Raw genomic sequence first — 17,217 nt, forward strand, 5'->3', positions numbered from 1 at the left:
GATTTAAGCCAAGATCTTTATTTTAAAAAATCAATTTCTTGATTCAGTGTGGAACTAGGGTTAAGTAATCCAAATATGGAGCCAAAAAATATGGCAACAGTGAAAAAATTTGTCCATGCACATAATGGCTGCCAAACACTATTCCACACATTTGAAGCAAATAGAAGTAAATTAGCACAGAAGCATAGGCAGTCACGATTTCTCAAAATAATCTGTTTTCTTATGTAAAATGTTTAAAAGGTGAGCAATTAAATGGGTAATGTTAACAGTCAAAGGGACATGGGTGTCCTCTTACTTGAGTCATAAAATGTCAACATGCAAGTGCTACAAGTAGTTGGTGATAAATGATACAATAACTTCTATTACAAAAGGGAACGTACAGGATAAAGTTGGCTTCCATTATTTATAAGGGTTTTGGCAAGACCACACTTCGAGTACTGTGCCAAGTCTTGGTGTTTTTACCCAAGTAGTAAATACTTGCCAGAGGGAATGCAGTGAATATTCACCACTCTGGGTCCAAGGAAGACAGGCAAGACTACATTGAGAATATAACATTTAATTTTGAGATTCAGCTTCAGGAAGGGATGTTTGCCTTTGGATGGTAGGAGAACACAATGGATTTAATATAGGTATAAATTTGACCTCTGTTCTTTCTTTCTAGATTCACTGATCTTAGATATTCCAAAGCCATACGGGTTACGGTTAGTAAGCTGTGGGCATATACTATGTTGGTGCTGGAGGCAATGCGACACTTGTGTACTGGCCTCATCACATCCTCAGATCATGTTGACGATAGATGTAAAAAACATTAACATTTTGCTGTATGTTTTGATGTAGATGTGACAAAGCTAATCTTCAAATGTTTAATAAATTTGAAATGTTAAAGTTATTTTGGGTGAATGCAAACAATTTCCTTGGATGATGGAATCTGGAAGAAAGCTTAACCTTGCAGTTAATTAGATCATGAAGAAAACAATAGGCACTTTTTCGAAACAAAAGTTTTTGGAAATCTGAAACTACCTCCCCTAAAACACTGACAAATTAATACAAAATGCAATTATCAACATAGTCTGATCAATTGTTTTCTGAAAGGCACACTCAAAGGCAAGCAACTGATAAGGTAAAAAGCAGCTATGATTGAAGTAAGGTTCTAGCTATTTTATGCTAACTTCTCAGATAACATGCTCTAATACTACAACATTTGCGCACAATGTTTTTTAAATATTCAAACTGAAAACCTACAACAGCTCAGAAAAAAACATCTGGTTTTCAATTCCTGACATCTTGCCAAATGCAAGCATCAGCAAATCGCTCAATGGTACAGCCTAAAACAAACTTTCACTGCAAACAACTTAAGTAAAGCCATGCATGAAAATCTAAGTATCAGCAAGTTTATTTTGTTACTACTAAAAATACTAAAGGTTGCATAATACAAAGTTTAATAAGAGTATGGCAGCACAAGTGTTAATAGACACAATTGCTAGTCAATTTCTAATGGCCTCCAATGGTAAAACTGGTAGCCTATGTACTTCAGAACCAAATGGCGCCTGATTACTGAGGGAGGTTACATGTAAACTGTTCCTTTTCAACCTCAACTCCCCAAAACTACAGCACCTCCCCCACCCAGTAAGACAGCATTCTCACAACACGCTGGAGGAACTCAGCAGGTCGGGCAGCATCCATGGAAACGATCAACGTTCCAGCCCAAAACGTTGATTGATCGTTTCCACGGATGCTGCCCGACCTGCTGAGTTCCTCCAGCGAGTTGTGAGTGTTGCTTTGACCCCAGCATCTGCAGAGTATTTTGTGCTTAAGACAGCATTCTTCTCTTGAAATCACCTTAAAGCTAATTCACCTGTGTAACAGTGCTCCCAAATTCATCCATTGCATTATAGCCAATTGGTCTCAAGGAACCATATGTTATAGAACATAGAACAGTACTGCACAGTACAGGTCCTTCAGCCCACAATGTTCTGCTGACCCTTAAACCCTGCCTCCCAAATAAACCCCCACCTTAAATTCCTCCATATAGCCGTATAGTAGTCTCTTAAACTTCACTAGTGTATCTGCCTCCACCATTAACTCAGGCACTGCATTCCACGCACCAACCACTCTGAGTAACAAACCTTCCTATAATATCCCCCTTGAACTTCCCACCCCTTACCCTAAAGCCATGTCCTGTGTATTGAGCAGTGGTGCCCTGGGGAAGAGGCGCTAGATGTCCACTCTAGCTATTCCTCTTATTATCTTGTATACCTCTATCATGTCTCCTCTCATTCTCCTTCTCTCCAAAGAGTAAAGCCCTAGCTCCCTTAACCTCTGATCATAATGCATACTCTCTAAACCAGGCAGCATCCTGGTAAACCTCCTCTGTACCCTTTCCAATGCTTCCACATCCTTCCTATAGTGAGGTGACCAGAACTGGACACAGTACTGCAAGTGTGGCCTAACCAGAGTTTTATAGAGTTGTATCATTACCCCACGACTCTTAAACTCTATCCCTCAACTTATGAAAGCTAAGTTTTCTTAACTACCCTATCTATCTGTGAGGCAACTTTCAGGGATCTGTGGACATGTACCCCCAGATCCCTCTGCTCCTCCACACTTCCAAGTATCCTGCCATTTACTTTGAACTCTGCCTTGGAGTTTGTCCTTCCAAAGTGTACCACCTCACACTTCTCCAGGTTGAACTCCATCTGCCACTTCTCAGCCCACTTCTGCATCCTATCATTGTCTCTCTGCAATCTTTGACAATCCTCTACACTATCCACAACACCACCAACCTTTGTGTCGTCTGCAAACTTGCCAACCCACCCTTCTACCCCCACATCCAGGTCGTTAAAAAAAAAATCACGAAAAGTAGAGGTCCTAGAACTGATCCATGTGGGACACCACTAGTCACAACCCTCCAATCGGAATGTACTCCCACCACCACGACCCTCTGCCTTCTGCAGGCAAGCCAATTCTGAAACCACCTGGCCAAACTTCCCTGGATCCCATGCCTTCTGACTTTCTGAATAGGCCTACCGTGTGGAACCTTGTCAAATGCCTTACTAAAATCAAATCCATGTAGATCACATCCACTGCACTACCCTCATCTGATTGCATCGTCTCTGATCTGGGCCGACATTTACGTGCCGTATGGCACCTAATTAATTAGCTTGTCCATTTCGGCTTTTTTTTCTTAAAGGTGTGCTGGATGCATCCTGGTTACCGCTGTACCCTGCATTCTTCGCGGATTGGTATTGGGTTGCTGCCAGAGGGTGGGGGCCACTGCACCACCCCAGTCTCCGATGACTCAGCCTAACACACCGTCATCAGTGCGCTGTCCCAATTCCGGTAAGTGATAATACACTGTACATACGTTATTTCTACTTTATATCGGCTGTGTATTTTTATGTATTATTTGGTATGATTTGGCAGCTTCATATCTTAAAGGTTACTGGAGAGCGCTTGCGCCGTGTTTTTGCTGAGAGCGCTTGCGTGAGATTTTCACTACGGAGAACAGTGCGGCAATGATTGTGGAAAAGTATTTCTACTTTATACAGGCTGTGTATTCATCGTATCATTCCTGCTTTTACTATATGTTACTGTTATTTTAGGTTTTATGTGTTATTTGGCATGATTTGGTTGGTTATTTTTGTGTCTGCGAACGTTCACAAATTTTTCCCGTATAAATTAATGGTAATTGCTTCTTCACTTTACGACATTCCGGCTTACGAACCGTTTCATAGGAACGCTCTACCTTCAGATGGCAGGGGAAACCTGTACATTAAAGCACAAAAATATCTTGTGCACCAGCATTAGAGTTTTCCAGTTAGTGCTGCTAGAGAGAAAACAAATGGGCAAGAAAGAACTCCACTGTATTCGCTCAGCTAACTGAACTGCAGTCAATTCTTCGATTTTCATTTACTATTGCTGCAAAATATTAGCCAGATCTGTTTCTGTTTTGAACCGGGAATTTCAGTAACACATTGAAAAAGACAATATCTGGTCACATAAAATAAATCAAATAATATAGATAAGAATTTATTTATTTTTTTTTTTTGCTTTCGATTGTCCCCTCCGTCCTCTTCCACCACCTCAAAAACCTTGTTATCCTCTACTAATAGGATAACAACATCATTGCATTCCTTTTTCCCTTGCTCTATTCGTCTGGCTTTGATGGACAGCCACTTATATGCCCTCAACAGAATCCCACATGAGACACTGATTAAAACAGGGAACAATCAGGATCTCCTCAGCACTTTCTTATAAAAAATTGCCACAACCCCACTGCTGTAAATCATTGGCCCGCGACCACTCAAAATGGACAGCACACAATCTCAGAAAAACTGTAGCATGCACACCTTTCAACTTACTCACCTCATTAAGCACCTGCTGCCCCACTGGTGGTAGAGACTACTGAAACAAAATTACATATTGCTGTTTTCCTCAGCCCAGCAGGATAAGAATCAATTTCTCACCTTCAAAGAGTGAACTATAACAATGACCTGGAGTTTTTCAACCGTTCAGCATGTTCTTTAAGTCATCCTGAACTAAGTTAATATCTACATCAAGGACACACAGAAGAATCATTTGACCAAACACAGCTTTTCTGTAGTAGAGTAGCAATTAGCAAAACACTATTACAGCTCGGTGTGCTCCAAAGTTCGGAATTCAATTCTAGCACCATTTTGTAAAGAGTCTCTGTACATCCTCCCCGTGAAGTGCACGGGCTTTCTCTGGGTCCTTCGGTTTCCTCCCACAGTCCAGGTAGGTTAATTGGTCATTGTAAATTGCCCTGTGATTAAGTTAGAGTTAAATTGGAGTTGTTGCGGGTTGCTGGAGCAGCATGGTTCGAAAGGCTGGAAGGGCCAACTCAACCCAGCATTGCTAAATAAATAAATAAAATCAACTGTACATGATTGTGCCAGGAACCACAGAGGAGCACTGATAGGTCAATGTCATGTTCCCAAAGGAATAATGAACTGAGACTTGCTCCCTTGGGTGTCTCTTTCCTAGCTTTTATTCTTCAAAAACCTGCTCTGCATGAACTCTTGTGCTCAGCATATCAAGACCCAATCACTTTCCAAGTTTGGAATTTACCAGCCCCACGCATACTGCTCTAATTCTTTTTCCCCCCTCGTGAAGAGTTTTCAGAACTTCAACTGAACAGCCACATGGATTTGTACATCAAAACTCCCAAGTAAAATATACCACAGGCATGGAAAGATTATTTATTAAGTGTAGATTATGTAAAGCTTAAGTAAAAAGGTAGGTTTTAAAAGAAAGTTCGAGAAAATTTGAATGTTTCGACTAATTAAATGATACAGCATGGAATTGATGTATACTTGATATACGATTGTCATCAGATGTAATTCCCTTAAATTTTACTAACAATAATCTTTTCATTCCATTGAAGAATTTATTTTCAGTGCTCAAGTTGGGATATCAATAGAATTGTACGCTATTTAAAAGGCTTGCATCGGTCATGATCTTTCAAGAATCACTTGATTCTGGCATGGTCCCGGAGGACTAGAGGATTGCAAATGCCACTCCACTCTTTAGGAAGAGAGGAAAACTAAAGAAAGGAAATTATAGGCCAGTTTGCCTAACCTCAGTGGTTGGAAAGAGGAGGTTTTGAGGTATTTGGAGATTAATGATAAAATAAGTCAAAGTCAGCAAGGTTTCTATGAAGGGAAATCTTGCCTGACAAATCTGTTAAGAGTTGTTCGAGGAAGTAACAAGCAGGGTTGGCAAAGGAGAGGCAGTGGATGTCATTTACTTGAATTTTCAGAAGGCATTTGATAAGGTGCCACACGAGGCTGCTTAACAAGATAAAATCCGATGGCACTACAGGAAAGATACTGGTATGGATAGAGGAATGGCTGACAGGCAGGAGGCAATGAGTGGAAATAAAAGGGGTCTTTTCTGGTTGGCTGCCAGTGACTAGTGGTGTTCCTCAGGGGTCAATATTTGGACCGCTACTTTTCACATTGTTTGTCAATGATTTGGATAATGGAATTGCCAGCTTTGTGGCAAAGTTTGCAGATGATGCAAAGAGAGGTGGATTGGTAGGTTGTGCTGAGGAAGCAATGTGATTGCAAATTGGAAGAATAAGCAAAAAAAAAAAAAGAGGCAGATGGAATACAGTGTTGGGAAATGTACCATAATGCATTTGGTAAAAGAAACAATAGTGCAGACTATTATCTAACTGGGGAGAAAATTCAAACATTAGAGGAATTAGAAGTCCTCATGCAACACTCCCAGAAGAATTTACAGGGTAAGTCTGTGGTAAAGAAGGCATTTATTTCAAGGGGAACAGAATATAAAAGCAAGGAGATAATGCTGAGCCTTTATAACACTAGTCAGGCTGCACTTGGAGTATTGTCAACAGTTTTGAGCCCCATGTCTCAGAAAGGATGTGTTGTAATTGGAGAGTCCAGAGGAGGTTCATGAGGATGATTCTGGGAATTAAGGGGTTAACAAGAGGAGTGTTTGACAGCTTTGGGCCTGTACTCACTGGAATTTAGAAGAATGCAGTGAAATCACATTGAAACCTACCGAATGCTGAAAGAACTAGATAGGGTGGATGTGGAGAGGATGTTTCCTATGGTGGGGTTATCCGCAGCCTGAGGGCACAACCTCAAAATTGAGGGGCAACTCTTTAGAATAGAGGCAAGGAGGAATTTTTTTTTTTAGTCAGAGAGTAGTGAATCTGTGGAATGCTCTGCCACAGACTGTGGTAGAGACTAAGTCCGTGGGTATATTTAAGTTAGAAGTTGATCGTTTCCTGATCGGTCAGGACCTCAGAGGATATGGTGAGAAGGCAGGTGTATGGGGCTGAGTGGGATCTGGGGTCAGCCTTGATGGAATGGCGGAGCAGCCTCAATGGGCTGAATGGCCTAATTCTACTCCTATGTCTTTTGGTCTAAGCTCATTATTTGTGCTCATTCCTACAGCAAAAAATTGTAAAATAACCATATAACGATTACAGCACAGAAACAGGCCATCTCGGCCCTTCTAGTCCGTGCCGAACGCTTACTCCCACCTAGTCCCACTGACCTGCACTCAGCCCATAACCCTCCATTCCTTTCCTGTCCATATAACTATCCAATTTTACATTAAATAACAATATCAAACCTGCCTCTACCACTTCTGCTGGAAGCTCGTTCCACACAGCTACCACTCTCTGAGTAAAGAAGTTCCCCCTCATGTTACCCCTAAACTTTTGCCCTTTAACTCTCAACTCATGTCCTCTTGTTTGAATCTCCCCTCTCAATGGAAAAAGCCTATCCACATCAACTCTATCTATCCCCCTCATAATTTTAAATACCTCTATCAAGTCCCCCCTCAACCTTCTACGCTCCGAAGAATAAAGACCCAACTTGTTCAACCTTTCTCTGTAACTTAGGTGCTGAAACCCAGGTAACATTCTAGTAAATCTTCTCTGTACTCTATTTTGTTGACATCTTTCCTATAATTCGGTAACTAGAACTGTACAAAATACTCCAAATTTGGCCTTATCAATGCCTTATATAATTTCAACATTACATCCCAACTCCTATACTCAATGCTCTGATTTATAAAGGCCAGCATACTAAAAGCTTCTTCACCACCCTATCCACATGAGATTCTACCTTCATTAACCTACTTCATTATCCACAACACATTCATCTGCATTCTTACTAATCCAATTTATGACCCCATCATCCAGATCATTAATGTATACCACAAACAACATTGGACCCAGTACAGATCCCTGAGGCACACCACTAGTCACTGGCCTCCAATCTGACTAACAGTTATCCACCACTACTCTCTGGTGTCTCCCATCCAGCCACTGCTGACTCCATTTTACTACTTCAATATTAATACCTAATGATTGAACCTTCCTAACTAACCGTGTGGAACCTTGTCAAAGGCCTTACTGAAGTCCATATAGACAACATCCACTGCTTTACCCTCATCAACTTTCCTTGTAACCTCTTCAAAAAATTCAATAAGATTTGTCAAACATGACCTTCCACGCACAAATCCATGTTGACTGCTCCTAGTTACACCCTGTCTATCCAGATAATTATATATACTATCTCTAAGAATACTTTCCATCAATTTACCCACCACTGATGTCAAACTCACAGGCCGATAATTGCTAGGTTTACTCGTAGAACCCTTTTTAAACAATGGAACAACATGAGCAATACGCCAATCCTCCACCACCATCCCTGTTTCTGTTAACATTTGAAATATTTCTGTCAGAGCCCCTGCTATTTCTACACTAACATCCCTCAAGGTCCTAGGGAATATCCTGTCAGGACCCGGAGACTTATCCACTTCTATATTCCTTACAAGCACCAGTACTTCCTCTTCTTTAATCGCCATAGTTTCCATAACTTCCCTCTTTCCCTTACCTTACACAATGCAATATCCTTCTCCTTAGTGAATACTGAAGAAAAGAAATTGTTCAAAATGAGAGGGGAGAGGGAGGAGGGAGGAGGGAGGAGGGAGGAGGGAGGAGGGAGGAGGGAGGAGGGAGGAGGGAGGAGGGAGGAGGGAGGAGGGAGGAGGGAGGAGGGAGGAGGGAGGAGGGAGGAGGGAGGAGGGAGGAGGGAGGAGGGAGGAGGGAGGAGGGAGGAGGGAGGAGGGAGGAGGGAGGAGGGAGGAGGGAGGAGGGGGCCACCCTTAACTCCGAGTGGAGTCATCGGGATGCCGTCATGACGGCATTTTTTTATAGCAGGTTTTCTTACTTTTATGAGGCCGAGTTGCTAGCTTGACACTGAACCCAGCAAGGCTGGATTCAAACTCGGGAGCCTCCACTCCACAGTCCGGCGCTGATGCCACTACGCCACCAGCCGGCACTGTAAAATTATATAGTGATGAAAATGTCATCCTGTTAAAATTCTATCTCCTGTACAGCAGCTTTTTCTGAACTTGATTTTTAAAAATGGATTAAAGACTAGAATGCACTTTCGACAGCAAGATTAATTAACTGTTTTCTAGGCCTTCGAGTTTACATATTCTCAACTAAATAAGCCATTCAGCCCACTGAATGAATACTTGATGTCAGCAATGATTTTCCTGTGAACTACTCCCTCAACATCTACATACCAATAAACCACATGCTCCACTTCTCTCACCAGCTACTGCCTTCTTTCTAAAAGTCAGTTAAACTACCAACCAATCTTCTTAGTGATTTGCTGCTAAGAATTCAAAATCTACTGTGCTCTTACCAAGCAGATTCACACAAATGCAGGTAGCTCAAAGCTGCCCAACAGTAGAGCAAGAAAAGGCTTGGATTTTAGTATGTGCATGATTAACAATTTTGTTTGCCTTTGTATTAGTTAAGGGACATTGGTGGCAGTACAATAACACTGCAAGCAGAGTTGCTGCCTCAATTCTAGTGGCCTAGTTTCATTCCCATCCATTAATGATACTTGTACAGGGTTTGGAAGTTCTGTGTGATCATGTGGGTTGCGCCTGCTGCCCTATCAACCCACCGCAGGAATGTGGGAGATTAACTGTAAATTGCCCTGAGCACTCTGAGTGAGTGGTAGTATCTTCAAGTTATGGGATATGGAATGGACACTTGATTGTCAGCTCAAACTCAACTGAAGAGTCCGTTTCCTGTGTGGAATGACTTATCTACACAATACAGTTAGTTTTCTCATGTCTTTTTTGTCCTCCCTTTTCTTGAAAAATTATATTATACTCACTGAATGAAAATAGATCCTTCAGCCGATGAACACAGAAACTCCCAATTTCATTTATTTTATTCTCTCTAGATTTCTGAGAACAGCTCTTGTTGTCTGTGCCACTGTGCTTACTGTTTTGTCAAATAGACTTAAACAAGAGTTCTGGGCCAAGAACTCATTCAAAAATGAGGATCTTAAGAATACTGCTTACTATTGCAGTTATCAATGTTTTCAATTTCTCATATTTATTGTTCTACTAGACAACGGGGTGACCCATTGGGGCACCCTTTGAGAGAAGGGTAGTGCAGTCTGATGTGACCAGAATGAACATTAAATTTTCCTGAATGCTATTGGTATCGCTTTGCTTTGGAAACTGAAGTAGAAAACCTCAGTTTATTAAAGAAGAAGGATGCGTAGCAAAGAAAATATCGCTGATCCTCATTTAATGGAGGACACTTTTGATGGCATCATTTCTGGTTCATCTGCCACCTTGTGCCTCTCGTTGTCATTCTGGAGACATGCAGCCCTTTCATCCCCCGTCTCTTCGTCTCTTCTGCTGTTTGTTGTTTGTCTCTGATCCTGGAGACGTGCATGCCCCTCCTCCTCTGTCTCTTCTTCTCTCATCTTTTTTTTTGTCCTGACTCTTTGACCCTGGAGTCATGTGTCCTGGTCTGATCCAATTCTTGTTCCCTCCCTCTGTTTGCCGCTTCCCGACCATGTTTAGTGTCACCTCGTGACCATAATGTCTCCTTTCCCTTTCCACGCGGCATAACTAAGCCGACCTTTTTTTTTTTTACCCTAATGCTGGATAGAAAATACAAAGCAGTAAGACTGAAGGATGCTGATTATTCTCGATGATGTGGTTGGCGCTCTCCTAAATGGACGTGATATAGTCACCTCTGTCCTTTGACAGCAGCAAAGAGTTTTATGGGTGTCTCAAAGTACGTCATTACAATAAGATTAAATGATCTCTTATTGATGGGTGGCAGTTAGATCTGTCCCAATCCTGCACATGCTGATGGTGATTAGCAGAATGTGACCCCTTGAAATAGAGCTGCCCTGCCCTTTTGCTCCGGTAGGTGTCGCTGCTGAGCCTGGCCGTGTGCATGCGTCGGGCTGCCGCGACTCGATTTCCATGACGGCGGATCGGCTCTCGGGTTAAAAGGAAGCCTGTTGATTTTGGCGAATGAGCAATCGTATATGAAAATATAACACTGAATTTTGTTTGCATTCTGTAAGTTAGCGCATTTAAATTTGATTTAGCCAAAAAAAGTACCGCTGTATTGCACCGTTTGCGCTAATTGGAGGTCACAAACAGACAGACAGAGCATGAGAGTTTTAGAAAGATAGAAACATAGGTGCAGGAGTAGGCCATTCGTAGTATATCGACTAGCTCTTCATGTAGTTGCCAATAGAAAACTCGGATACTATGGAATTAACTCACTTGCTTGTGCAATCGTTCATTTTCTTCTATCTTGTTCTGCAGATCTTCATCAAAAACACTCTGTCTTTGCTGGTTTAGCTGAGATGGAAAATCAGCACACTTCTGCTGTAAAAAAATAGTCAGATCCTATTTACAACAGAAGGCATTACATCACTACACACTTGTACATTCTATAAGACAGAAATAATATAAAAGTATCTAAAAGTGACAAGTATCTGCATACATGAACATCAAGTGCAATTATTATTATTCACCACTAGGTGATGCTGAAACCACGCAAATGCTGAACTGAACAGAATTTGCATTTACATCACTTTTAACAGTAATTATGACCAATCAAAAAAAAATTCTATCCATAATAATTCTATGGAAATATATCCAAAAAGGGATGGTAAGGAGTTGGATTTTAAGAGCAGCTAGGAAAATTCATATTAACTAAACTCTCGCCCAGTCATGCTGTTCATTCCTCACACAAAATAGTTAACACACTCCAACTTAATGCTGTCAATCTAGACAAATCATGGCCATATGTGATAGAAACATCGACCAAGTGCACCTTGACCTTACCAAAAGAACATCAACTAGCAAACTGTACCAACAAATACAAACTTTGCCCAATTAGTCTGAGAAATACTTCTTCCAAACTCAATTCAGACAAACTCCAGACCTTCCATCATATTGAATGCAATCCTACTCCCCTTGGACTCATAGCAATAATGTGTCCAACATCTGAATACAATCTAAACTTACCTACCCCAGCAAATATATGCTGATAATAAAATTTTAGTACATTAACAGTCCAAATTGCCTCTTTCTACATTGCATCATTCTACGATAATAGCCTGGTTAATTCAATAATTGATCAAAGACAAAATGAATTTGATAGAGGTGATTTTTTAAAACTGTAAACTTAAATTAGTAAAAAAAATCCAGAACTAACAATACGATACAATAGCCCACAAGACACAAAAGCACAATTAGGTCATTCAGCCCATCAATTCTGTTCCACTAGTAGGTTAGCAGATTTTGCCACATGCCTGCAGATTGGAAATTGCATTACATGTTTTAGCATTATTTGAGCACTGTGGTACAATTCCAGGACCTTGATCAAGCTCTCAACAAATTATAGGTTCAGAAACCCACATTGAATTCTGTCAATTCCTTTTATTTCCCTTTTCACTTTATCATGTCGCCACCAAGAAATAAAAGCACTCTGGCATTGAAAAAAGGATGCAGTAAGCATTGGATTTACTTGAAATGTCTTGGAATTATGATCCCCAATTCAATGCACAATATTTGAACGTTCAACCATCACTTTATGACTTCAGTTACCTTATTCAAAATCAACTGCAAGCCTACATCTGAAAATTATTTTTCTATGTTTGTTGAGTAATGTTGATTCTCACTATCCATAAAAAAGTACCAAAAGGAGTCCAATGCTCCAGGGCAGCCTTGGTAGCTGAAACTTTATATCATTTATCTCCAGCATACATTTCTGACTGACCCAGTCCTGCCGAAGGGTCTCAGTCCCAAACGTTCACTGTACCTTTTTTTCCCCCCATAGATGCTACTTGGCCTGCTGAGTTCCTCCAGCATTTTGTGTGTGTTGCTTGGATTTCCAACATCTGCAGAGTTTCTCCTATTTGTGACCCATTTCATTTCCTTGTTTCAGTACAGAAAGCCATAAGAACAGAAACAACATTTTGAGGCACCTGAAGATTATATAGATATTATTTCCAAGCATAATTTATTGAAATAATTTAAGGAAAAATTTTTTTTTTTTTTTTTTTTAAACTGTCCTCTGGGGAATAGTTTTAGCTGCAATACAAAATGACAAGGTAGAACAGCACAAATGAGCCAATGCAATGATAACCAAGACAGATCTCAAGGTGACTGGAACCCAAAAGCCCATGCAGGAAGGTGGAGGGGGGCGGGGTTGGGGGTAGGAGAAGAATAAACGGGGAATTAATTTGGTAAGGAAAGATTAAGCAGGTTGGCCTTATATTCAACTTCAACACGTAAAAGCTGATACTTGAGCGTGATAGAGGGAACTTATTCGCAGGTGACATTTCAAAATAATTTGAGGGTCTCCACCTTAGCCAATTTTATTTGTTATGTATATATAAATAATATATTCATGTATTTAGATAAGATAGCCTCAAAATTTGCAAGTGATACCATAGTAAAAGTCAGGACTACACCTACCACTAATCCAGGCATTTATGGAGGATTTAACCATCCCATGCACCAAACGGTTGCTTGAGAAGCTCCATTCAAACATCAAATGGGCCCAAATGATGACTAAAACAAAGTAGTCTTGGAGCAATTCTATAGTCAAGGGAAGGCTGGTCAACTACAAGTTCCATGTGGATGGGAAAGTAATTCTTCGTGTGTCAGAAATACCAGTTAAAAGCTTGGAGCATTGGTACAATGTAAACCTCAGTGATACAAATGAGTGAAATTGCTATGAGAAGAAATCAAAGGGCTTAATGACATTGATAAGACCTTGCTGCCAGGAAACTTTAAGCTCTGGTGCCTTCAGTTTGAATTGCTCTTCGGGTGTTGTGGCCACTGACTCTATATGAAGTCCCTATCACTCATGTTGAAAATCTGGACAGTTAGTTCCTTTATTAAGAAGTGGATGGGCCTACCAAGATTGCTAAGTAACATCTAACTGTAAGGCAAAGGAGCTCTCGAGTTGCCTGTCACGGGGCTGACTGAAGAGTTCAAGTGTGTCAAGATGAGGCTTGAGATGACTCTCTCGGAATCTCGTGACAGTGTTATCCAGGATGCTGCACCCGGGACCTTAACAGGGAGAAAGTGGTGTCCAGCAGAGTCAGTAAAGCATGTAAAAAGAGCACTCAGGTTTTCAGATATGGTGGGCCAAGTGCAATCTGGAAGAGGGGGCCTTGGCACAGGTTCAAATAGGCCCATTTGGCAAAAGGCGACAACACTAAAGCAAAGGCGAGCTATGGGGGTGGAAAAAGTACAGCGACAGGAGGAGCAGATGAGGTATCTCAGGTAAATCACAACAGTGTCTCAGGCAAAACAGGGACAGTGAACAAGGTGGGAAAACATTGAGGAAAAAAAAATTCAGCTGGAAAGACTTATGGGAAAAGAAAGGAAGAAAGATTAGTTTGTAAGAGCTGTTAATGCTGTTCTCCCAATTCCCAAAAATCTGAACCAGTGGTTCAGTGAAGACCCAGCTTGTCCACTCTGTGGAAGAACAGCAAACCTCAGGCACATCCGCTCATCTTACAAAGTAAGCCTCACTCAAGGAAGGTGCATATGCAAGAACAACCAGGTCCTCAGACATTTGGCATCCACTGTGGAGAAGCAAAGGCTGAACAACAACTCTAAGCTCCATATGACTGGAAGAACAACCATCCCCTTTGTCCGGCAAGGACAGACAGTGCCACCCTCAGCAACACAGTTGGTGTCAGGCATACTGGAGCCTGCTCATGACTGGAACACAGCTGTCGACCTTGACAAAAGGCTAATATTTCTCTGGAGATAGCCGCTACCGCCCTGAGACCAGATTTGATTTTGTGCTCCAGCAGTCTGAAGGCTGTAGTAATCTCAGAGCTCACAGTGCCCTAAGAAGATGCAGTCTGCAAGGTGTATGAGTGGAAACATGCAAGATATGCTGAGCTGGCCACAGAGGCTAAGCTGCGTAGATGGAAGATATTCACGGTAGAGGGTGGTTACAGAGCATCTGTGGCGACTTCCATGGTAAGATTGCTGAAGGACTTGGGTGTTCGAGGCCAGGGCCAGCAGCAAGCTATAAAAGGAACTCTCGCTCTCGGAAGTAGCCGAGCAAAGCAACCACTGGTTATGGATGAAGAGGAGTGACGGCAACTGGGCCCTAAAATGTCCCACTGGTGGCCAGATGTGAAGGGGAGTGAACCTGAGAGGCCGGGTCTCACTGTTGAGCCCTCTGGAGATGTAGTGATGGAATTCATGGAACATCTAAGAGGGGTTCCCACCTGATGGCCCCTGGGAAGCATCTGCCACCCACCAAGCCCTTCCTCAAGATCTCTATACTATGACCCAAGTTAGGATCTGCTAATTAAAGGGATTGAGGCAACTAATCCAAGGAGCTTGAATTCCATCTATAGTTTCATTCACAACCCCAAAACACCCAACCACATTGTAACAAAGTAATGCAACAATTTTGTCAACAGCAAGATTACACACAGAAAACAGATAATTTGGTACAAAGAATATCAGCAAATGCTGGGTATACTCAACAGGTTAGGATACATCAGTGGAGAGAGAGAAAGAGTTTATATTTCAGGAAATGATCTTGATTCAGAAAGCCAATGACAAGAAACAGTTAACATTTCTTTCTCTATAGGCACTACTTGAACTGTTGAGCATTTCCAGTACTTTCCTATAATTTCAGATTTACAGTATGATCCTGTAAAATTTATTATAGTTTTTGTTTTAAGGATAAAATATCACACAGAACAAGACAGAACTCACAGATCATCTTAGTGTGAGGCTTGCACGTTAACATGAAATCATTTTTGACAAAAGCAGATGTATTCTACACATATTCACCAAGATAATTTCAGTTTTGGGAAACTAAGATAATGACTCTTCAGATACTGGGATTAGTTTCACGGGGCATGAGAATGCCAAGATTTAATATAGTTGAGCAATAAAGAGTTCTTGCAATACAAGTAGGCAAGAAGAGATGGGAAAAATGATTTTTATGTAGGAGGACTATGGAACATGGAATATTTCAGCAGAAAGAGTAGATGAACTTAGGGGAAGATTCTTTTAAAGGGAAGATTCAAATTATTTTAAAATCAGAGATACATGACTGTGAAGAGGTAGAGCAATACATTCAATATTACATGTTTGAGAAAATTATCTTTATTTTCAAGCTGTTAAGTTCTATGGATTCATGGTTTATCATAGTTAGTCTAATTTCCATTAATCCTCACGTCAATTCAATTCAACTGTCTACTCAATTCAACTGCTTTGACTAACCACATGTTATTCACAAGCTTGAAAAACTTCCAAAAGTATACAGCAAGATAAAAATTTCAACTGATGTATGGAAAATAAATGTGGAAACAAAAGATAACAAATGCTTATGCATTTACCTTCTGAGTTCAAAAAGTCAATCATCTTTGAAGACGGGATCTTTACATATTTCGTAGTATTTACCTTGCTCTTCTTCCCTTTGGCCTCAGTGGTCACCAGCTCCTCTTGAAGTAGCTCAACACGCTTTGCCAGCTGCTGATTTCGGAATGTCAGACTGTCCATTTCCTGCTGCAACTTCCTAACACTTTGATCCTTCATTTTTAGCTCCTCCTGTGGCAGGGAAAATCTTTGTTTTAAATTAATTTCTATAACACAAAAACATTGGAGGAAAATGTTCTCATCCAGCTACTCCTAGGCGAAACTTAGAATTATTGAAGTAAAGAATTAATTAAATAATGCCTAGCATTTTCAGCAGAAGGCTTTTCTAAGTTAGTTCAAACTAAGAAAGTCGTCCTGACAATGGTGGCGATAACTTACATTTATTGAGCAGCTTTACCACTGTAAAAACATCACTAGACACTTTATAGGAACATTAGTAAAAACTGAGGTTGAACAAGAGGAGTATTTAGGAAGTTAACCAAAAACTTGTTGAAAATTAGTTTTTTTTTAAAAAAGGACAATCTTCAAAGACAGAAAACATAAAGAGGCTTGCATTCCATATACCACTTCTGAAAACATGGTTATCAAAATGCTTTACAACCAATGATGCTTTCGCTATTGCAGAGCTAAAAAATGTGTCAGGGAATTTGCACAAAACAGTCTTCCACAAACGGTAATGCAAGTTGTAATAAAATAGATACTGATTCCAGAGCTTGGTGTATTAATACCAGTGTCATCAACAAACTTGGCTACAGTCACATGATCAGAAACCTGTTATAGTGCTTGAAGAGACTGCATAATTGATGTGGGATGAAGTTCAAAGTTCACAATTTCAAAGATATATGTCACCATATACTAGGCTGAGATTCATTTTCTTGTGGGCATTTGTGGTAATACAAAGAAACAATAGACTCAATGAAAAACTGCATACAAAGGAGGCAA

At 40.8% G+C, this 17,217-nt stretch overlaps 1 protein-coding gene across 5 annotated transcripts in view; it reads right to left on the reverse strand.

Moving 5' to 3' along the window:
• The window catches only part of ppp1r21 (protein phosphatase 1, regulatory subunit 21), an 84,799-nt gene that overhangs the window by 62,425 nt on the left and 5,157 nt on the right, over nucleotides 1-17,217 (reverse strand). The window contains exons 1-3 of one of the 5 annotated variants that reach the window (XM_072264940.1): nucleotides 16,300-16,373; nucleotides 12,668-12,783; nucleotides 11,122-11,223 (exon numbers count right to left, since the gene is read on the reverse strand). Coding sequence is in view for 3 of the 5 variants with exons in the window: in XM_072264936.1 (XP_072121037.1) it covers nucleotides 11,122-11,226; nucleotides 16,300-16,446 (252 nt within the window). In the remaining 2 variants the exon portion in view is untranslated. Of the gene's footprint in view, nucleotides 1-11,121; nucleotides 11,227-12,667; nucleotides 12,784-16,299; nucleotides 16,447-17,217 lie in introns of those variants that run through there. The other 4 variants (XM_072264939.1, XM_072264937.1, XM_072264936.1 and 1 more) reach the window with 4 other exon arrangements.

The sequence above is a fragment of the Mobula birostris genome, chromosome 8 (assembly GCF_030028105.1).
Source record: "Mobula birostris isolate sMobBir1 chromosome 8, sMobBir1.hap1, whole genome shotgun sequence".
NCBI classification, from domain to species: Eukaryota; Metazoa; Chordata; class Chondrichthyes; order Myliobatiformes; family Myliobatidae; genus Mobula; species Mobula birostris.